The 23904-nt window shown below is 40.9% G+C and overlaps 1 protein-coding gene across 1 annotated transcript; it reads right to left on the bottom strand.

Annotated features, from left to right (window-relative positions):
- Positions 1-3544: 3544 nt before the first annotated feature.
- KAZALD1 (Kazal type serine peptidase inhibitor domain 1) lies at positions 3545-15262 on the bottom strand. Its single transcript, XM_089507800.1, has 4 exons — positions 14752-15262; positions 11465-11625; positions 4886-5033; positions 3545-3889 (listed from the first exon to the last, which is right to left on the bottom strand). The coding sequence occupies exons 1-4, from the start codon at positions 15245-15247 to the stop codon at positions 3795-3797; spliced, it is 900 nt and encodes a 299-aa protein (XP_089363926.1). The 5' UTR covers positions 15248-15262; the 3' UTR covers positions 3545-3794.
- Positions 15263-23904: the final 8642 nt, after the last annotated feature.

Raw genomic sequence — 23904 nt, forward strand, 5'->3', positions numbered from 1 at the left:
CTTGAACTCCTCATCTTGCCTACCTCTTTTGCACCATGCACCCTGCAATGGAAACTCTCATCAGGGACATAGCCAGGATTTTAGGAAGGGGGGGTCCAGACTAAGTGCCACCATTATAATGGGGCTTGGGTGCAGCAGCGCAACAGCACACACCATTCATTTTTCTAATGGAAGGGGGGGGTCCGGACCCCAAGATTCCCCCCCCCGTTGGCTACGACCCTGCTCTCATGGTCCCTTGCCTCCTTTCCTCTCCCACCTTTGTCTCATACTCCTTTCCATCTCACTCGCTCACTCACTCATGCACTCCCCTCACTCCCCTTGCCCCTTCCTTTTTGTTCTCCTCAGTTCCTACTGCTCTATCTCCCATCTCTCCAACTCCCTCACCGCACACCCTCACAATGAGCCCATGCTTGCTTCTTGCATACAGCTGCTTGCACCCCTCACTCTCCCATCACTCCTAATTACTCTTTCACTTTACCATGCACCAGCACAGTACACCAGTGTCTTGCATCCTGCGCTCTGCTACTTACACAGCTTGCTCTCCTATCTTTCCTACTCCCTCCCCCCCCCCACTCACTTCAACTCATACACTCATGGTATGCTCTTACTTGCTTCTTATGTATCACCATTCAAACTGCACACTCTCCACTCTTGCCTACTTACCTTGTGTCCTTGCAATGAACTCCTTGCTTGCTGTCTGCACTGCTACTCATACCGCTCAGTCTCCCTCTCTCTTGCCTGAAATTGCTTGGTGGACTTTTCTTCTTGCAGGACAACTTAACAGAAGAATGTTTCCATGTTTTACTCCATATCCCAGGTTCTACAAGGGCTAGTGCCTTATCTTTTTTTTAAAGATGGAAGTTTGTAATCCAGGTCAAATGATGGTCCAAATGAGCACCAGGTGGCTTGCTTGGAATCTGAATAAACTCCAGCTATCCAGATGATATGGCAACCCTACACAGGACACAGTTCAACATTCAGACCACTTGACCACACTGTCTTTTCTTTCCTAGGCTTGTATGGCTCCCCAAACTATGGTGTGGTACAGATCACCCTTCTGCGCTATGCTGGCGCTGATTTTAGGGTTAGGGACCACGCAGCAACTGCACGCTACCTAACTCTAGCATGGCATGGCAGTGTAACAATGGCGGTGTCCCGTGTACACGGGTGCCGCCATTGTGACATAAGTGCCACGCAGCATCTGCATGGGACCACGTGTTGCTTATGTCCACCTTGCGGTGCTAAAAGAACCCATTTTTTTCCAGGTTCTTTTTCCTCCGAAGGGAATTAGGCTTCCAGCTGGCCACCCATTTCACCATTGTTGCATCCACTGAATCCTATGTTCACCCCAGTAAAGTCATTTTAGAGTTTTCTATAAGGTATTTTCCTGTTGGAATGTCCTTCAGGATCTCAAATCTAGGGGTGTGTCTACACTGCAGAAATAAAGCTGTTTGGCACCACTTTAACTGCCATGACTCGATGCTATGGATTTCTGGGATTTGTAGTACCATGAAATATTCAGTCTTCCCTGTCAGAGAACTCTGGTGTGCTAGAATTCTAACAAATCCCAGAATTTCATAGCATTGAGCCCTTGAAGTTGAAGTGGTGTCTAACTGGATTATTTCTGCAGAGTAGCTGTAGCCATTAAAAAATTGTCATCAGACTTTAGATTTTTCACAATAATTTTTCACAGCTCTTTTTTCAGGCTTGGAGAGAGAGAGAAACCTCGCTGAATAAACAGCCTGGAATACTTATTATCCCATCCAGGATCTAATCCAGTTACCTCTATGGTTCCAAATTTGTCCTGTAGAGCAGTGGTTCCCAACCTGTGGGTCAGGACCCCTTTGGGGGTCGAATGACCCTTTCATGGGGGTCACCTAAGACCAATGGAAAACACCTATTTAATTACAGTTTTGAAGTAGGAACAAAAATAATTTCATGGGTTTGGGTCACCACAACATGAGGAACTGTATTAAAGGGTCGCAGCATTAGGAAGGTTGGGAACCACTGCTGTAGAGAAATGCAGTCAGTTTAACAGGTAAGTTCTTTTCTACCACTTAGAAAACAACAACAAATGCTCTGGAAAATTAGGGAGGTACATTTTTGCTTATTTCATTCATACACACTGAATTAACAATTCAAGAGATTTCTTGTTGGGTGAGCTTATACAAGTTTAGGGGCATTGTTTAATTATTTTTCTCCCTTCAAAACTTCTTTGTGAAAAATTTGTTTAAAACCCTTTGGTTTTATGTAAATCTCCAAAATGTCCCCACAAAAAACAAACAAACAAACAGTGTATTTTGCTCAAAATGCATTGCTTTCTAAGCAAAATGATGGTTTTGTGAATTTTTCACAACAAAGTGCTAATTGTGATTGTTGATAATTTTCTCCATGTGGTGTCTAGATGTACTGAACGACCCTTTCTTGTCAAGGATGAGGAAATGTGTAAGCATTCTGAATACCCCTAGTGAAAATACAGGCCTTCTCATTCCATTCATATATATTTTGGTTTTTTTTACCATGCTGGATATCATCTTAGATCCAATAGCCAAATTCTTCCAGCAGGTTTCTTCTCAAGGAGTTTACCCCTGCCTTTCAACCATTAAATTGTATGTGTTCTGCTGAATTTCCAGTGAATATATTATGGTCTGGATTTCCATCACAAGAAAAGGGTTATATGGGGGGGGGGGGCTCCTGCTGAAAAGTTCTCAGCCTGACCCACTTCCCAAATCCTGAGCATGATTTTGTCTGTAGCTTGAAAGAATGTCCTTTTGTTTTGTAAATTGCCAAATTGCAGGATCATAGCTCTAATTTATTATTATTTTTCCCCCAGGTAACTGAACCATGTCAACCAAAAGTGTGGAATTTTTAAGTGTGGAATTCTGGGCCATCATGAAGTTCCTGTTCTTGCAGAAGAAACCGCCAAAGGAAATCCATGAGTGTTTAATGCAAATATTGTGTGACAAGTGCCCAACATATTCAATTGTGAAGAAGTGGTGTGCCAACTTTCAGTGTGGAGATTTTGAGACTGAAGATGCAGTAAGGCCTGGGAAGCTTTCAACAGTTGAGCATGTTCATGATCTGATTTTGGCACATTGGTGAATCTCAGCTAAAACAATTACTAAGACACTAGATATACTCCAGGAATGTACTGGAAATTTTTGAATGATTCAGAGGTGTTAGCAGTAGCAGAGCAGTACTTCATTTTAGTGACCAGACATCAGAATTTTTTTTTTCTTGGAAGGGTTAAAGAAACTTGAGAAATGATGTGCCAAGTGTGTTGAACTTCAAGATGAATATGTGGAATAGCACATAAGCTTCATGGCTCTAGGTCATTCCCTTCTTGGTCAGGACAAGAACTGTTCAGCACTCCCTTGTAGTTATCAGTTCTATTCCAAAGTCCATGCTATGTCTATCAAATTGCCTAGAAAGCCCAGGTCTTCAAGCAACAACACTACAAAAGGAGTGTGGTGCATCACAACAACAAAAAAACTACACTTCTTTGAAGGGTGGTCAAACTATTTTAATGCCCACTTGCTCTAGGATCAGCTAAATACAATAGATTCCCCTCCCACTATCTGTTGCATCCTCTTCATCCAGCAAAGGGATGGGTCAAATGATTAAGTATGTTCAGCTATCCCACCCCAAACAAGATTTTCAGCTGTTTTTATATTTGGCACAAGGTATTTGTTATTTTTGAAATCAAGGCTGCAGCTGGTGAACAGACAAATGCTCAAATGGGAAAAGATGCAAATCTCAATTGAATTCTTGCAGCCCCTGCCTCATATGTACCATCAATAATAGTCGTAGGACTCATCACTCTCTATGTACTCATCCAATCCTTGGTTAGGCATTTGGGGTAGAACCAATTTCGTCATATTCAGCTGATCTGAAAGTACAAGGCACAAAGTAAGTAGTTAATCTTTGCAAATGATTGGTGTTCCTTACTATTGTACTTCATGGCATGACATTTAAAAAAGTAAGAACTGTCCTGCTGGATTCTGTTTCAACAGCTGGCATTATATTGTTGTCATCACTAGTAGCCTTTTTATACACAGCACAGTTATATCACTTTAAATTCACTTTAATTGCCATGGTTCGCTCCAAGTGAATCTTGGAGTTTGCAGTTTTTGAGGCACTTAGAATTCTGTGTCAGGGAGCTCTAATGCAAGGGAGTATATTAGAGAATTCTAGGTACCTCATTGAACTACAGATCCCAGGACAGTTAAGTGGTATTAGACTACTACAGTTGTGCAGTGTGGATACACCCCTGGATTGTGTTGCTGTTCTTAAATTTGTTTGATTCCCTTTTTGAAGCCATTCCCAGTACCTCTTATGACTGCTGAGTCCATTGTTTAACTAGGCACTGTATGAGGGATTTTTTTGTTTATTTGTTTGTTTCCTAAACCTTTCTTTTCTCTGTCCTTAAGCTCCCACCACTAAACTGCTTTGGATGACCATAGAGTCTAGAGCCCTCTCCATTCCCCCCTCCCTGGTAACCCTAAAAAGAAATGAAATGAAATAATTTCATTAATATCATCAATTTGAAAACATTAACTCATAATCTAGTTCCACACTCAGGATATATGAAAACTACCCAGTGGGTTTGGCAGTAATGCTATCAGCAGACACCTTGATATAATTGAGATAATTCAGAAGAGCTAATACAGAAAAGTGGAAGATGAAAGAATCAACAAACTGACACAACAATCTGTAGTACTGGTAAGCAGAGCTTGGAAAAGTTACTTATGAGACTACAACTCCCAGCCATGCTGGGTTACAGGAGCCTGGTAGCTGTAGTCCAAAAATAACTTTGTAAGGAATCTTATCTGGTTTTCTGGGCCTAAACTGTTAACACAAGGAATGTAGAAAAATTACCACTTACCAGGAGTGAGAACCAGAAGATTGGCAGGTGCTGCCACTTGCCCAATATTGTTCCTTGCAAAGCAGCGGTATGTTCCCTCATCAGTCACCCTCACACCTTGGATCTGGAGCCAGCTGGTCACCTCATATTTCTGAGGGCCTCCCCTAAACTAAAGTCAATTAAATATCAACAAGGTAACAACTGGGAGACACCAGGATTTTGTTTGTTCATTTATTTTTAAATCCAAGGATGACTCACAAGTTGCTCCTTGGAAAGTGCTTAACAGTTCAGACCCATGTGTGCATCTGTATGTGAGAGTGTGCAGAGACAGTCAGATATAAATCATTCAGTGCAGTGGAGCTTAATCCCAGCTAAATGTTTATAGTTGGTTGCTCAGATGGCCATAAGGTGATGAAGAGACCTCAAACAGAACATGGTTAGATGACAAATGGCAAAGGACTCTGCATCCCTGTATCTAAACAGAGTGGGGTGAAGATCAATCTCTTTTACCTTGGTAAAAGAGATTGACTCTCAAGGATATCACTTATATCATACCAGCCTTTTTAAAAAATGAGGGGAACACAACCAGAATGCAGAGGTAGTTATCTCATCCATGTGCCCTTAAACAAAGCAAATTATGTAGAATAATTTATCCTTTGCAAAGCCCTAGGCTTAAATCCAGTTGTTAGTCTAGAGGAACTCCACTGAACCAAAGGACCTTACATAAATGTTTACTTACAAAGTTCCCATTGCTTCAGTAGGTTTATTCTAGTTGGAATTTAAGCTCTACTCTGCTGCCTCATCAAATCATGGAACTGCCTCTTGGTTTTGGAAGGCTATTCTAGCAGAACATACATTAAACTGTGGCAGATTATAGCATTCTAGTAAGGCCCTGTACAGACTGGCACTTTGGGCTGGCTGGAGGGTGGATTCAGGGCAGAGCGTCTCCACGATGCACATCCCGGCTCTGCCCCAGGGTGCTATGATGCTGTTGTGGCTCCTTTTTGCGCCCTTGAAAGGCCAGATCAGGGCCACAGCATGCAGTTGCCACAGCCCTGACCTGGCTGAAACAGGGGAGGCTCCATGCCACCCCTCTGGGGCTGTCTGAACAGCCGCTAAGTCTTCAAATCTAAGCCCAGTCATGAATCATTCATGTTGGATACTCCCAAGTCATTTCTAACTTACGGTGGCTCTAAGGCCTATCCTATCCCTATCACTGGGTTCTCTGGGGCTCAGAGTGTGACTCACCCAAGGTCACCCAGTGGGTTTCCATGGCTGAGTGAGAAATCAAACTCTGATCTCCAGAGCAGTAGTCTGATGCTCAGACAACTAAACCACACTGGCTCATCACCAAAGAAAAAACATCTTTGTGATGAACTGGCCATTAAAGCAATTTTTCTTATGGCATTTTCTTCCTACCTGCCTTCTTCACTGTCCAGCTCTCACATCCTTACATGGTGATGGGGAAATCCAGTGGCTTGGACAATTCTAACTTTAGTGTTCAGTTGTGTATCTTTACACTTTAGCACTTTATCTATTTCTTTCATAGCTGCCTTCCACATTCCTAATTTTCTTCTGATTTCTTGACTGCAGTCTCCATTCTGATCAATATTTGATCCAAGGGAAATATTTAATTATTTTGATTTCCCCATTACCTAAGTTGAATTTCTGTAGATCCTTCTTGGTAATTATTTTTGTTTTCTTTATGTTCAGCAGTACGTCTGTCTTAGCAATACTTCTTATCAGTACACTTAAGCACTCCCTAAGCGGTTTACAAAGTGTAAACAATCTGGGTACTCATTTTAGCAACCTTGGAAGGATGTAAGCCTGAATCGAGCTTGAGCCCTGACTGGTATTGAACTCACAATCTTATGTTTTTTGTGGGTTTTTCGGGCTATGTGGCCATGTCCTAGGAGAGTTTCTTCCTGACTTTTCGCCAGCATCTCTGGCTGGCATCTTCAGAAGTCATTATCTGAAGATGCCAGCCACAGATGCTGCCAAAACGTCAGGAAAAAAACTCTTCTAGAACATGTCCACATAGCCCGAAAAACCCACAAAAAACTATGGATGCCAGCCATGAAAGCCTTTGACTTCTCACAACCTTATGGTTTGTGAGTGAGTGGCTGCAGTAGAGGCATTTAACCACTGTGCCACCAGGGCTCTTTGTACTTTCTTTGTACTTTATTGGCTTTGTAATTTCTTTTTTAACTTTCCTTGGTAATTGTACCAAATCTATGATGTTTTCCGCTTAGTATTCTGGTGTCATCTTCATATCTTAGATTGTTGATATTCCTTCCTTCTGTCTTCACTCCTCCTTCTGAGTCTAAACCTGCTCTTATGATATTTTCTGCATAAATGTTGAACAAATAGGATGATAGTATGCAGCCTTGCCTGACCCCTTTGCCAATTCAAGGTAAGCTTATCTAAAAAGGCCTTCATGACCTTCAAACTGTTATATTAGCTAACACATGGACACAGATATATGGCTATGTTCCTTGACACAGTTACCTCAGCTTCCTGCCCTTAAACAGGGGAAATTATCAGACTAGTTTGTCTGACTGATTGTGTATTCCTATGTGGCAGGAGGCTGGATTTGATGGCCTTTGAGGACTCTTTTGTAAGATTCTATGGGGGGGGGGGAAGTGACAAATATCTTAGGCATTTGTTTAATTTTTAATTTCCCTGCTCAAGGATATAATATTTTCTTTGACATTTGTCCTTTCATAGCTTACATCCCTTTTCTCTTTTTAATCCAATTGGACAAGAAGAAAAAACTTTGGCCTCATTTGTCCTATTTGGAAATTGTTACTGGAGTTCTGCCCTATTGTTCTTAGTTTGGGCTGAGATTCTAAAAGCTCTTTTTTTTTGCATTTGAATATGCATAAATCCATAACACTTGTGGCTTATTTCTGGCTTTTAAAAAGATGCATACACCTAATTCTATATGCAGACACACTTGACACAGAACATATGTATTTTGTACTTTAGTACACTCTGAAAATCTCAGCCTATTGTGAAATACCAATCTATGTTGTTGCTTTTTCCAAACTGGAAAACAATGCAAATTCCTTGCAGATGTAACAATTGTGATACATGCTCTCTTTTCTTTTAGAGCATAAATCAGAGAGGGCTAGAAATTGACCACAAACTGTCTTCTTGTCTCTGTCTTCTGTAAACAGGATACAAGCAGCTCATCTCTGAAAGTGAGTAAACAGATTCTGTTTTCTTCTTTTCCTGTCAAATCACAGCATTGAATCACATTCAAAACTGATATTACCTAATCAGTGGGAAGAGATTCGTGAAGCACAGTATGGAAAAGAACTGCTTCAAAACAGTTATATACTTAATAGCACTTTAAAACTGAAACAGATTCCAGAATTTGTAATGTCTTGGCAGGGACTGGACTAGAGGAGTGAAAAAGGATTTATAGAGTCAGCAGAACAGGGAGTGCTGACTTTGGACAGAGTCAAGACACTCTTTATGGAGTTCAGAAATGTCATTCTTGGTTGCTAGAAGCCTCATCCTTGTCACTTCTAATATCTGAACTTTCAGAAAGTGAGCTACACATAGTTTCAAAGTTTTAATTTGAGTTCTAGAAAATGGAAAGTCTGTAAATCAGTGGTAGAACACAATTTGAATTCCAGAACTTCCAGGTTCAATCCCTGGCATCTGTAAATAAGATTGAAAAAGACAGCTATTTGAAATCCTAGAGAGCTGTTGCTAGTTAGCACAGCCCAAGCTGCTGCTAGTCAGCTAGGTGGACCACTTTGTTGTTGTTAAATGTTGTCTGGTCATCTTGATTTATGGCAACCCTGTGGATGAGAAAGCCCTGGTCATCAATTGTCTAGCTTAGGTCTTGCAAACTCAGGACTGTGGCTTCTTGATTGAGCCCATCTACTTCCAGTGTGGTCTTTCTCTTTTCCTACTGCATTCCACTTGACTGAGCATTATCATCTTGTCTAGTGAGTAACATTACTCACATTACTCACATGTCCAAAGTATGACAGCCTCAGGTTAGTAATTTTAGTCTCTACAGAAAGTTCAGGCCTCATTTTTTTTCTTGGACACATTCATTTGATTATATAAGCCGCTCTGGTCCTAACCTTGGAAAATAAAGATGGAGGAACTAACTACAAGTGACCCCAACAACACCTTTAAGATTCACCTACATACATATATATTATGTGCAAGAAAAAGGGAGATAATAGTTATGAGCATCACAATGGAGGGAGGAGAATTTTAAGTATACTTTCCCTAAATGGTTGGATTAATTACTTTTTTTAATAGCAACTTCCAATGGCCATGCTCCCCAGGGGATTCTGGGATTGTATTCTTTAAACATTAACTTTTTCAAGCTCTATCCTCTCCTACCATGATCTTAGGACCTTTTCACACTACACAAATACAGCACTGTGACGTGTCCATGACGCAGAGGTGACGCAGAGGTGCGGATGCAGCACCGCACTTGCGTCATGCACATATGCCACGTATGGACAGCACCACGTAAAGATGGCAATGTCCATACATGTTAGAGTTCTGGAGCGTGCAGATGCTGTGCACTCCGGAACTCTAAAATAGGCCCCAGGCCACCACAAACCAGCGGTCTGTTCTGGGTCCATGACAGTTAAAGTAGAATCACAGTTCTAAATTGTTCAGTGTGAAAGCCACCTACCTGCCCCCACATAGCAGTAAGAATTTGGAAGGACCTTCCATTGAAGTTGATGGTAGTTTTTCCTTCCCGTACTCTTAAATATAGGGGGAGTGCTGATTTTTACTGAGAACATAGCTTGGAGGGGGAACTTAACACTTCACCATTCTGTTCTGCTGTGTTAATTACTACCACATCCTCTTTGCTGTCCGATTTATTTATTTTTTAATTAACTTGATTGCTAATAACATTATTAATATCACATGCAGTCACACTGAGTTTTCCTGCATTCATAGAAAGCAAGCAAATGCCATGCATTCAGTTCTAAAACCTGCAATCACAGGCAAGCGTTTTTTTTCTAGAACCAGTGGTAACCACCAACTTTGAACTCAGAATCCTCCAGTGAAACAAATGGATTGAAAGCACAGTCTTGTCATTGTCTTCAGAAAGTGAGCACTACTGCATTCAGTAAAGTTACTCTTAAGTAAGTGCACATAAAGTGTTCTACTTTCTAGACAGTGCATACATATCCTCTGTGTGCATGCGGTTTAGTGGGGCATTAGGACATTGAGTATCTCATCTGTCTTAATACCTTTTCTTCCACTGATACTTTTCTGTGCAATATGTTCTGTAATGTTTCATCCAAACTGTTTTTAATTAACTCCAAGCAATGGGGTTTCTCCCTGGAGATTATTCCATTGTTTTAGCTTTTCCCTGTAGGAAAGCTATTCCTAGTGCCAATTCAGTATCATCTCTTCATCTGCTTCCATGGACCCGCTTCAATGTACTTGTGGCATCTGTTTCCAAACAAGCTATTGATGTGAGGTCCAACAGGAAACAAAAATACAAGCAAATAAACCAGTTGGCATTTGGTCCCACTGGAAAATGCTATACATGCACTACTTCTTTACTACTTCTTTTCTCCTGCACATAACATTCAGCTACCCCAACCTTTGGCAGTGACATAAATATATTGCCCTACCCAAACATTCCATATAATAGTACAGATTTGTAGTTTCTATAAAAGTTTCCCAGGGCTTCCTTATACGCCCTCTAAATTGAAGGGTATAAGCATAGTTGTCCTGCAGCCTCTCAAGTTTTATTTTTAGGCTGAATCTGCAAGGCTGTTAACCCTTCTGAAGATAATTGAAGAGCCCTGTGTGCTAGGGATCCGCACAGTGCATGGAGCATTCACAATTGTTACTGTGAACATGTACAGGTATTTACAATTAGTATGTGAGATTACACTCTGAAAACAGGGTGGGGTAGTAAAAATTAAAAAATGAATTAAACCTCATAGTAACAAATGCAACTGTCTTTTCACAGCAATGAGATATCATGCAAACAATGTACATCATTTCAAGAAACCAGCTGAGTACTTTGTCTAAAGCAGGGGCTCCCAACCTTTTTGACCAGCAGAGCTCTTATTTCTATGGTGAAGTCCCTAAGAGGCCTACCCTATGTCTTACAGGTTAATGGTGTTTATGAATATATATAAGAATATATTCCTATTCTTTAATTTCATTCAATTTTTATTGCTTTCATTTCCCTGGAGTAGCTGTGGAACTCCTGGGAAGTGCACAAGAAGCCCTAAGGGCTCCTTTAGAGCACAAGTTGGGAACCACTGGTCTAAAGGAAACACTCAGATTGTAATCATAACAATGCAATGTGATCAAAGCAGGTAGACAGTATAAAGTCAGTAGTACAACTGATAATAGATCTCAATCATGAGAGCTCAGGGTCAAACCTCTGTTTACTACACTTATATTTATGACACTTTCTGCAAAGATGTTCAGAAGCATATATCTCTAGGAGAATTTGTTAATAACAGACAATACATACAGTATTCTCCTTAACATCCAGTTTTACACTGAGTAATAGAGATGTCTGAAAAGCCAACTTCAGATACTGTCTGTATATATCTTGAGTCCATGATAGATTTTCCACCTCACCTGAACTGAAATGTGGGGGTCATCTCCAGGAAGCAGCATATCCAGTCCTTCTTTCCTCCATTCAATTGAAGCCATGGGATATGCAAAGACCTCACAGCCAAAAATCACATCTTGCCCAGTGATGTTCCAGATGTCATAGGGAGGAGACACAATATGGGGCTCTGGGAAAGACCAATGAGAGAAGAAGGGGAAGGAGAGACAACAAAGTAATCTCTATTTTGCTTGGAGGTGAAGAAGCTTCTCTCCATATTTTGGACTAGATTTTTAGTAGAGGATTTCTTCCAGTTTGGTCTAGTTAGACCTCATGCAGCACATCTTCCAAATAATATTTTTTTATCTCTCTGGTAATATTTATATTGTGAGCCTGCAGGTGGAACAGGTGTTATTTGTTTTAATTTTTATATAGCACCTAGCAATTTAAGGTCTGAGAATGATGACCATACTAATCACTGTCACCACCACCGCCACCGTAGCGTATTGTTCTCCCTATGTCATTACAGCAAAAAAAGCCAGACCATTTATGATTCAGCTGATAGTCCTCCTTTGCCAAGCCCATCAACAGCTGTTAGTCAAGAATGTGTTTGTATCATGGCCCATCTGTAAACCAGGACCCTTGGCCCCTAAACAGCAATTTGGGGCTTTGTTGCAGTCATTTAATGAAGTCACATCCTAGGGATATCATTGCAGCCTCCGGTTGCTGGAGAAATATGACATCCTTGTGGCAGCTGCTAATCAGTCATGCTTTGGCTTGATTTTAATCCTTCCCATACCACCCTTTCCCTCCTGTTTTGAGGTTTGATGTCTAGGAAGGAACCATGACTCAATGGTTTGTATACAGAAGTCCCTAGCTCGAATCCCTGGCACCTGTAGAAAAAAAGAAAAAGGGTCCAGGAAGCAGATGATGGGATGGATTTTTCCTGAGACCCTGGAAAAGTACTACCAGTCAGATCAGGCAGGACTTGCCTCACTGCACAAATAATCTCTGAACCTATAGCTGGTTCTTATCTTTTAAGGGGCTTTTCCAGTTGCTGCAAATATTGTGAGGCCAAATATTAGGGGTATATCATGCTCAGGAAGGAGAAACATCCAGCCCTCCAGATGCTGTTGGGATGCACTTCCTTCCTCACTATTGGCCTATGCTGGATAGGCTAATGAAAGATCTGGTGTAATGACTTTTGGGGAGGCACACATTCTCAACCCCAAATTTGTTCTTCCAGTGCACTATTATGTTACTAGGTGCTTTATCCCAAACACCCAGAATCCCTTCAACTACCCATATGGAATCTATCAGAATTTATCTATCAGTTTTAAGATATCTGTCCATGATCTTTTATTATTAGGTTCAAATTAGGCATCACTCTAAATATGATAACCATCTTTAAATATCTGAAGGCATGTCATCTAGCAAAAGAAGCAAACTTGTTTTCTGCTGCTCCAGACAGTAGAACATGAACCAATGGGTTCAAATAACAAGAAAAAATATTCCACCAAAACATATATCATTGGCAGTGGCTGATTCTGCAGATTCAGTTGAGGAAATACCACAAAGTGGGTTGTAGTGTATACTATGGGGGAGAGACTAAATCTACATCATGGGTTTGCAGCAGCAGACATTGATTTAGAACAGAAGTGGGAATCATGAGGCCCTTCAGATGATGCTGAACTGCAGCTCCCAGCAGCCCTATCCAGCATAGTCAATGGTGAGGAATCAAGGGAAGACCACACATTCTGTATTTCCTTTTCAGGGCAATGTTTGGTTTCCACAAATATTCAACTTCTGCTTTTCCTTGGTGAATACTTTGGCACAAAACAATCCACCTGTTAAGTGAATAATGGGAATAATAACTGACATTCAGAGAAGAACTCTTGTGCATAAGCAATAAAATTAAAACAATTATTTAATGTCTCTGTCTACTCTTCTTTGCAAAAATACAAGCTTCAACTTAATTAGCTATATACTGCAGGAGAGTGAGAATATTTGAATTTAAAGGTGGAGATAAGAACAGGTAGTTACTGATTGGAACTTCTGAAATTTGCCATCAATAGGATTGCCAAGAACTCCATGAAGCCATTTTAAAAATGACCTTGTAGTGAGGGAAAAACAGTCACAGGAATCTCTTACTGAGTATCACCCCAAAGTAAATCCTCCCACTTCTCTTTCTTCCCTTAGAAGATTGACAAGCTTATCTTAGAAAACTGACAAGCTTATCTATTTGCCACCCCCAGTCACTCCCATCTTGGCTCACTTCCTGTATGCCACCAGTATGATTTAATGAGATGGCTGGCTGATTTTATGGTGAGTTTCAGGAGTCAGATGGAAAATTAAAGTGCAGATGTGCCATCATGGCTACATGTTTTATGTAGGAGCTCAAACATCATTGCTTATAAACCCAAGTGTCTTTCCATCTCTTCTCTGTCTCGTGCCTGTTTACAGCATGCTATACCCTGGGATATTGCTACTTTCTAGAATTGATCTTACAATAGCAGGTGTCATTGGCTTCTAGGAAGCACTCTCCATGTGGAAAAAAAAATCACCTAAATGATGGATGAGCAACATGTGGACCATTGGCCATATATGACCCCAGACCTGCTTTGCAGGCCCTGATCCACCTTATTATCAACAATAAAACACTAAAAATAGAGAATTGCACTCTCAGAAGTTCCAGGAAATGTGATTCACCTTCAAAACAAATTGTGCATCTCCCAGGTGCCTTCTTGTAGTAAAAAGAAGTTTTTAGTTTCTTTGGGACAGGGTGGCAGCTTATGACAGTTTCCCAGGAGAGACATAAGGTGCTTGCCCATGCTAAAGCAGTGAATATTGTTGTATCTAGATTGCCAGCTAACAGCTCTACATATTTTATTGATATGTCTCCAAAGCTCCTATAGTCTTGGTCTTAATAGCATTCTGTAGAAAAAAGTGACATGAACTGGCTGTGCACTGTGGAGATGTATATGGATAGAGGAGGGACTTGCAGATTCAATCCCTGGTATCTTCAGCTGAAAATACTACCGGTAGGCATCAGGTAATGTTAAAGATCTTTTCCTGAGGCCCAGAAGAAACAACTCTGGCCTAGATGGATAAATATCCTGGTTGCTTATACAACATTTCCCTATTTTCCACTTCTCTTTGCCTGTTTAAGTTGTCAGTGCATATTTCAGAAGATGTCCCTTGTTTTGGGAGGTGAGACAACAAAGTAACTATTCTAATATTTTCAGAACACCAGCTTGGGGTTTCCTAGCTAGAGGTTTCATATGGAAATTTAGCAAAAACCTGTACCTGACCTTACCTGATTCACAGGGTCCTTTGTGGGCTATGGTAAGATTAGTTTCAGGATGAGAGTTACGAACCTCTTGGAATTTGCAGATCTGGGCATAGGTTTTGCCATCAGAGCCACAGAGAGCCTGGCTAGACTGACAAGTACATTGGGGTTCAGGTACCTCCCCGTGTCGTATGTCCCCAGAATCAAGGCGGCATTCTAAGTGGTCCCCACATTTGCCATAGAAGTGGTTGGTATTGTCCAAGTCGCAGATCTGCCCCTCAAGATTGGCACACTCCCAACAACAGTCACAAGCATCCAGCACCACCCCAGCAAGACAGCCCCGTGGGGTGGGACATTCTTCCAATCTGCATTCTACACAGCTCTCCCCTTCTTCTAGAAGTCTCTGCCAGCCACGCTGCAAATAATCTGGACCAATGGGCAAGGCTCGACTCAGTACATCCCAACACAAAAAGAACAAATAAAAGGTGATTTGGAAGAGGACTAAGTTAGCAGGTCGAGGCATTCTCACAAGTTGTATAGATCTTGACACTTATTCATGACCCTTGCTTGTAACCATCCCTTTAGGCACCTCAGCCTTCAGCTGCATGCACAACTGGATTCAGTTCAAAACCACAAAGCCATCACTGCCTGCAAAGACAGAGAGAGAGAGAAAGAGAGAGAAAAGGGTTCACATTAATTTGGATTCAACAGATGAATTACAAATGACATAATTCCTACACTGGCACTGTCTGAGGAACACAATTGCCCAGTCTCCCATGGAGAGCTACAAAACTATGACCATTTGAGGTTGTTTGTGATCACTACATGTGGCTTTTAAGCCACGATTACAGTTGGAAAAAATCGCCTTTGGTGATACTTATTGCATAATGATGCATCCAATCCATAGCTGCTGTATCTCTGAATTGCAATTAGGGTGTCCCTTTTTACTGACTGGGAAACCCATAAATGAGCTCACAATTGTGCAGCTGTCCCCAGGTGCAAAATGTCACTGCCAGGGCTTTTGTAATATTGGCAGTCACACAGTGTCATTGTCTCCTCTTATCCCCTATCCCCTCTCCCCTTTCCTATTCTCAAGTAGGCTGATTTCATTCGATTTAAGGAGCTGGGGATGTTTAGCCTGGAGAAGAGAAGGTTAAGAGGTGATATGATAGCCCTGTTTAAATACTTGAAGGGATGTCATACTGAGGAGGGAGCTGACTTGTTTTCTGCTGCTCCAGAGACTAGGACTCGGAGCAATGGATGCAAGCTACAGGAAAAGAGATTCCACCTCAACATTAGGAAGAACTTCTTGATAGTAAGGGCTGTTCAACAGTGGAACACACTCCCTCGGAGTGTAGTGGAGTCTCCTTCTTTGGAGGTCTTTAAGCAGAGGCTGGATGGCCATCTGTCGGGGATGCTTTGATTGAGAGTTCCGGCATGGCAGGGGGTTGGACTGGATGGCCCTTGTGGTCTCTTCAAACTCTATGATTCATTCATTCATTCATTCATTCATTCTATTTCTTTCTTTTTAACTAAAAACACATTTGCAGAACTCTGTAACTGCATTAAAAAGTAATAATAAAAATAAAATAACCCCCAAAGGCATGCAGAGTAGGGCATAGTGCAGGGAGGTGGGGTTAAGGGGGAGTGCGGAAGAAACCACAATGGCAGAAACAGCCCAATCACACTATTGTGACGTTGTGCAATAATGGCTGCTCTGAAAGTGGTATGTTTCCATTTTTATTAACTAACATGAGAACAGAGCTTGTGTGATAATGTCCCAAGAGAAAAGGCTGGCATTCTGTAAACAGAATTAGAGCTATCAGAATGAGAGCTGGTTTGGCGGCTTATTTTCATATCATGTGGTTTTGTTTACTGCAAGAAGTACTCAAAATGTATCATGGGAAAGATTGTACATCCATCCTATAAAATGAGTTATGATGAGAATTATTATTATGCAGAATAAACTCTGAAGTATACTATTTTGAAATACATTCCACCCTCTTTGACATTTCTATATTATTGCAGTTTAGCTTCTCCTAAAAACACTTCCATCTCCCCAAATGAGCAATCTCCAGGATGAGGGGGAATGATGACTTCTTCTGCCTGTTGCATCAGTCAGCTGCTTCCTGAGCAACAGCAGAACAGACTCCTGTCAATCAGTGGCATCCCTAAGGTTGGTGTCTCCCAATGCAGTAACTCCTAGTGTCACACCCCCCCCCCCCCATTGACCTCCTTCCGTTTCGCACTATGCAGAATCCTCAGTAATGCTATTTTGCACTAATGTTACTTGTAAATCATAATTCCCATATACCACTGAACATAATGCTAATAGCGGTGATGACATAAACCACTAGGAAAATTAAAATTATATCTTCAAACTGCAGTATCATAAGTACAACCTAAATATATTTTCATATACATAGGGGAGATTTGGTTAAAATGTGATGATTTTAAAGAAAAAAAATTAAAAAATAAAAAATTCAAAATTTTCCAAAAAAAACAAAAAACAAAATTTAAAACATAGAAATTAGAAGTTTTAATTTTTAAAAAAATCCTAAGGCCTCTCCTTACTAAATAAATTACATATTCACCATTAGAACAAGGCTGGAATAATTGAGTAGGGAAAAATCAAGTTAAGATAGCAGCAGAGTTCAAAATTAAGGTTTAGAAGAGCAGGCCAATGTAAATAAAAAATCAGTTAAAAGAAACTGTAAGTAGTTGAACTTTTATAGAGTCCCTTTAAAAGCATGCAAAATGGAGTTCCATGATGATGGGTTCACCACAGAAAATGTCCTGTCTTTTGGGACCATGAACATGACAGACAGGAGAATATAAACCATGTGGACAATTTGGGAGCTAGGAATAATGGATATGTGGGATCATATAAGAATTGAGTGATAATGGCTTTCTAATGGAGCAGATAAGATGGCTCTGGCATGGGACAGACCGCCAAGAAACGGCGGTATGCCAGCACCCATTTTTGCTCCTCAGGTATGGCGCAGCTCCCAAATGACACGCCGCCACTGCGGAGCAAAAAGAACCCAGAATTTCTGGGTTCTTTGTGCAATACCGCAGTGATGTCGCGAGTGCGCAATTGGCGCACTCGCAACATAAACAATGTGTGGTGCCATACAGATGCCACGGTGCACTTACATCACAATGGTGGTGCTAAGGTACACAGGGAGCCGCCATTGTCAGGCCTCTGCCACATAGTAGGGTTGCAGTTGCAAAGTGCCGGTCTGGACAAGATCTCTGTTTACTATTGTTGTTCTTGTTTTTGTATTAATGCCATCTTTGAAGTACTGACTTCATTATTTTATTGCTTCAGTTATATTTATTTGTTTATATATTTATCATTTTATGTTTTAATTGTGTGCATGTGTGCTGTTACGTTGGCTGCTAATTTATGGTGACCCCATAAATTTCATAGGGTTTTCTTAGGCAAGGAATACTCAGAGGTGGTTTTGACAGTTTCTTCCTCTGAAATATGGCCTGGTCTGTTGCCTTTAGGTCATTTAGTAAGGCAATCTTTTAAATAGTTACATTTAGCTAGGCAGAATGGAAAGCCAGATCTATTGCAAGTGTCATATCTCAAGCAAAGACAATGGTAAATGCAAGTTTCTATTGTTTTAGATTATAGCTTGGAAAACTTGCTCTTGGAACTCTAATTCCCAGACTTCCTAGCCATCTTGGCCACTGATTATGCTGCCTTTGATATTCTAGAACTTGTAATAAAAAAAACCTTTCCAAGCTCTGCTTGAGATCATAACCCATTCAGAACTCTTTTAGCGTAGAAAAATACAACAAACAGCAGGTGGTTGTGAACTCTTGTTAAAACAAAGCAAGAATTCAAGATCCTTGTCTATTTAAGCTATTGTCCTTTCTCTGCCACGAACCTATGAATGTTAATTCCCAGACTTGCCTTTCATGTATATTGTGCAGGCATCTTTTTAGAACAAAGAATGAAAGGTCAGAGAGGGAGCAATCATGCTGGAGTAAATATTCATTCAGTGGTGGTAAGTTATTTTTGTCCATGATCAATCTTCTAAGCCAGTTCATTCAAGATCTCAGAGAATGTTTGGTTTCAACAATGCAGTCACCAATGTGACAGGGACATCTGTTGGGCTGTGTCAAACATCTAACAGTTATTTCAGAAACAACCATTTGCTAAGTATGCAGAGGGGCAGTATATAATTGTTATTTTGTGTCTCATCTGTGACCAATAAGTGCTAGGGAAGTTTTTTCCCCCAATATATTATCTTTGGTTCATACTGTCAACACCACATTATTGTTCATCCTGGCATTGCCATAGTTATGGAAAGAAATTAGGACATCAAAGACTTCTGCTTCATTAATAGTTTGCCTTGAAAGAATTTGGTGGATGAGTTTAGTTGATTACCATATTTGAGATTTCCTCAGAGTTGCAGTTAGCTATTGCAGAGAGCCAAATGCAATCACATAGTCACCCTGGACTGCTTCCTCTGTGAGGTTTAACTTGCTTTCTTGAATCACCAGGAATATTTGCTATATATGAAGCCATGACACCTGTTATCTAGCCTGTAAAGGAGTCCTAAATAAACTATTTCTCTTATTACATAGGGTGACTTGAATAGCCTGAGGATTACATAAGATTTTGGCTCTGGGTCAAAAGAGAGTGTAAGTAAAACACAGACATGAACACATGCCATAAACAGTGATTTTCTTTCCTCACTTGAGTGGAGATCCTTCACTCCCTCTCTAGTGTTCCTGATACAAATCACTTTCCTCATTTCTAGGAGAAGCAGAACAAGAGCAGTCTGTATAAATAGTTTTTTGTGAGGTTTTGGGGCTATGTGGCCATGTTCTATAAGAGTTTTATTCTGACAGTTTGCCAGCATCTGTGGCTGGCAGATTCAGAGAACATGGCCACATAGCCTGAAAACCCCACAAAAAACTATGGATGCTGGCCCTGAAAGCCTTCAACTCCACAATCTGTATAAAGTAGGAAGAGATTTATGGAGAGGACATTCAGGGGCTCTAAGACACATGGGAGAGCATATGTGACCAAGCTTCAGATTAGATGGTCTTTCACTCCCTTAGAGGGGTTGTTTCCTTTGTTTTGTTTTGTTTTCCTTGAGCAATGTGAAACAGTATGATGTACTAGTTCTGTAATTATTTTCTCCAAAAGTAATTCTTCTTCCGGAACTACAAAGAAAATTTACTATGTTTTACTCCCTTTGTTCTTCAATTTTAACATCCATTTCATGTTTCTTGCATCCAGAAGATAGAGGCATAACTCTAGTATCCCAGCTTCACCCACCAGCACTGGATTTCCAGACAAATATTTATCTTCACAACTAATAGAAGAATAGAAGAATCCTACTCCCCCTGAATAAGCAATGTTTGCAATAATACTGCACAGAGCAACAGGCAAACGATACAGAAAGAATTTTGTTGGGTTTCCGATCAAGCTAATCCATACCAGAAGGAGTTCTATTGTTTTATAGGAAACACACTGCACAAAGCCATGGGCATTAAAGGCCATCTTGTGACAGCCAAGCCTTCCCAGAATTATGTTCCACTCTCTCCCTCTCTTTTCTTAACCACAGACATGCACATTCCATACCAGACTTCTAGCAGGCTAACCATGATAGTAATACTCACTAGTAGTGGTGAGCTGTAAATTAGAGCTTCACCAAAAGGATAGTTCTTGGCTGCTCAGCAGATAACAATACAGGATTGCAGCAAAAAGGAGCATGTTTTCAACAAGTTTAAACCACTAAACAAAGTTAAATGTAGACCAGAAAGAATGGAGAACATTTTCTCCATTCCAAAACAGGCCCATGAGAATTTGCTTGATAGACATTATCCTCACCATGCTAATTGATAGCTTTCCTGGACTACATCCTTAATCTATTTAACAACTGAGCTCTGTTTTAAATGCTTGTGCAAATAAGGAACTGGGAACTAATTCCAGCATCATATTGGATTATGCCACTGGGATTCAGGATGAATAACTGTAGGGTCAGAAGCTATTGAGGCATACAGCAAGCAAGCATTCCTTGGACTTGTCCCATCCATGACAGATGTTTGTCCAGCAATTGTTTAAATGATTCCAAAAATATTTGTCTCCTGTGCCTGAGCATTTGGAGCCAAGACTGATATATTTGTTTTTCCCGAGCTGACTCCAAGTGTTTCAGATACCTAAAGATGCCTTGAGATTTTAGGAGCTGTCAAAGAAACAAGCAATTCATCTAAGACCAGGCTTTGAGGAAAGGTTTCTGGAAGCACCAGCATCTGAAAAAGTCTCATTAGGCAGGTAGCTACACTCCTTTTTTTCCCTTTTTTCTTTTAAAAGATGAATCAGGCTTGAATTGTCTGAGTACTGAAATCCACATAATGAAAATCCCCCCTTCCAGAGTTCTCTAGCATACTGTGTAAAATAAACATTGCAGTTTGAAAATATCTCCTATTTCAATTTGGCAGCAGTTCTGCTCCACATACTTTGATGCATGGGTGGTGGTACCTACCTTGTATCAGACATGGTAAAATCTGTGTGTGACTCAATATCCTCTTGACCTATTGCTTCCAATGTCCTGAACAGCCCTTCAGCCAGGTTGTGCTGGATGATTTTTGCCTTTTCTGATGACTTAGTTGGTCTGCATCTCTGCTTGGAACAAGGACCAGTGATGTCACAATGAAATGTGATCCTCTCGTCCCAGCCCTCTCCACTCCCCCCACCCCAACACAGACACACACAACCAGCACAGAAGGCTGCCTGATTACCCACTAAACTTATTTTCATGCTACAAGTAAAGTCCAGCAGTAGCCTCCCACTCTACAAGTCCTGGCTCTGTGCTCCATTGAGAATCCACAATGGTAACAAGACACCTTTGTTCACTGTCTAGTTAGAAAATTGCCTCTAGGCATTTTTTAAAGTAGCTAGAGGTATGAACATGAGCAGCATATTTCTACTGAGCAGCTGGGGGCTTCTTGAGAGACACATTCATATGATTTTGCGAAACAAAACAATCCCAAAGCAAAGAACACCTAGCATGTTCCTCTTTTGTTTGCCTTCAAGAAGAGCTGTGAAAACCAGCTCTCAAGGCCAGTTCCAGAACTAGGAAAATTGACATTTTTGGACAACCAGGGTTTTTCAGAAAGCACAACCTTGGGGATACTAGCAGTTGTAGCCCAAAAACATTGATCTCCATGGAAGAGATAAACCAAAAGGAAGAAGAGATAAACCAAAATGTAGAAGCAATACTTGGTGGCCTGGCAATTTTATTTTTCCAATATACTACTATAATTCACAATATATTATTAAAACAAGCATAAATTTTACAACCACACCTAATAATGTAATAGTTATCAAAATCAGACAAAATGAAAAAAAAAAATACAGCAGCAACTCAAGTTTACACAAGAGTTTCAGAAAAATACAAAAATATGCCATTCTGTATTTCTACATTCATTTTGTAGGTGCTGCATGGATGATTATATGTTTTGCTCTAATGACTTCTAAAGATGGGCCAGGTGCTCTATAGCAAGTTAGTGATGCCAGGCAGGACTTAAAATTTGGCAACATTGCAATTTGAGTCTAGACAAAAATCAGAGCCAATCAAAGGTAGACTATGGTTGTGGATTAATTGAGATCAAGGCTTGAAGTAAGATGATAAAGATGACAGCACCATAAACACAAAGCCAAGGCTGAACAATGGAGAAGGCAGGTGAACATCCCTTTAATAGAGAAAAGATTCAAACTGAATCAGGAACTGGAGCACTAGCTGTCAGTCTGGGATCAGGAAGGGCAAAAGTGAGGAATTCCTTTCAGTGGGGTCATCCCACAATATTTTGTTTGCTGAACTGACGAACAAGATGGCACTCCCTTTCATTGTTTTTGTGTGCCTACAGGCTGTTTACCATTTATGACAACCCTAAGGTGAACCTAGGTTTTCTTGACAAGATTTGCTCAGAGGAGATTTCCCTTTGCATTTCAGTGAAGCTGAGAGAGCATGACTTGCCCAGTGGGTTCCATGGCTGAGTGGGAATTCATACTCTGGTCTCCAGAGTAGTGATCCAACACTCAAACTACTACATTTGCTGGCTCTCTGATTATACCCTTTCATTACAGAGTTGCTAACAGAGGAAACAGATTATGAAGAAGAAGGGAATGGGCTAGACAAACAACGTCAAGATCAGAGATGCCACAGTTTTAAGTCAGAATACTACAGAAATGTATTTCCTGTTGACACATAAGGACTAAACAGCAAGTGCCTCATAGACAGATTGGCTTGGGATTTATGATCTCATACTCTCCTATTCCAATTTGACTATGAAATAAAGATGACCAGTAACGGTAGACAAGCTGTCATTTGGGCAGTTGGTCGAACATTACCAGTCCTTTCACAGAGGAATCTCTACTAAGTTTGTGACAATGTAAGCCTGTACATTTTTATTCAGGAGCTAGTGTGATATGGTGGTTTGAGCACTGGACTACACTCTGGAGACCAGGGTTTGAATCCTCACTCAACCATAGAAACCAACTGGGTGACCTTGGGCAGGTCACACTCTCTCATTGTCAGAGGAAGTCAAAAGCAAATCTCCTCTGAACAAATCTTGCCAAGAAAACTCCTCGCCTTAGAGTTACCATAAGCCAGAAACAACAAAGCTCCATGGCAGAGAGGAGTACATCCTAGTAAATGTGATATAATAGTTTGTAAATGTGATATAATGGTTTGAGTGCTGGACTACTACTATGGAGACCAAGGTTCAAATACGTGCTTGGCCATGGAAACCACTTAGTGACCTTAGTCAAGTCACACTCTCTCAGCCTCAAAGGAAGGTATAGGCAAACCCCCTCTGAACAAATCTTGCCCATAAAACCCCATGATCAGTTTGCCTTAGGGCAGTGATAGCAAACCTTTTAGAGACTGAGTGCCCAAATGCAGTGGTGTTTCTGCACCAGTGTCCCTCAGTGCCAGGGGGCAGGGACTTCCAGGGGGAGGAACTTCTGTCATCCAGGGGGTGAGACTTCTGGGGGGAAACCCAAGGCACACTCTGTCAGCCTCAGGCTAGCAATAGCAAATCCCCTCTGATGAAACATACCAAGAAACCTCCATGACAGTTTCACCTTAGGGTCATCATAAGTCAGAACTGACTTGATGGCACCATACACACACACACATATCATGCTCT

Source organism: Sceloporus occidentalis, unplaced genomic scaffold (assembly GCF_023333645.1).
Source record: "Sceloporus occidentalis isolate IW3139 unplaced genomic scaffold, rSceOcc1.0.p SCAF_2, whole genome shotgun sequence".
In the NCBI taxonomy this organism is placed as follows: domain Eukaryota; kingdom Metazoa; phylum Chordata; class Lepidosauria; order Squamata; family Phrynosomatidae; genus Sceloporus; species Sceloporus occidentalis.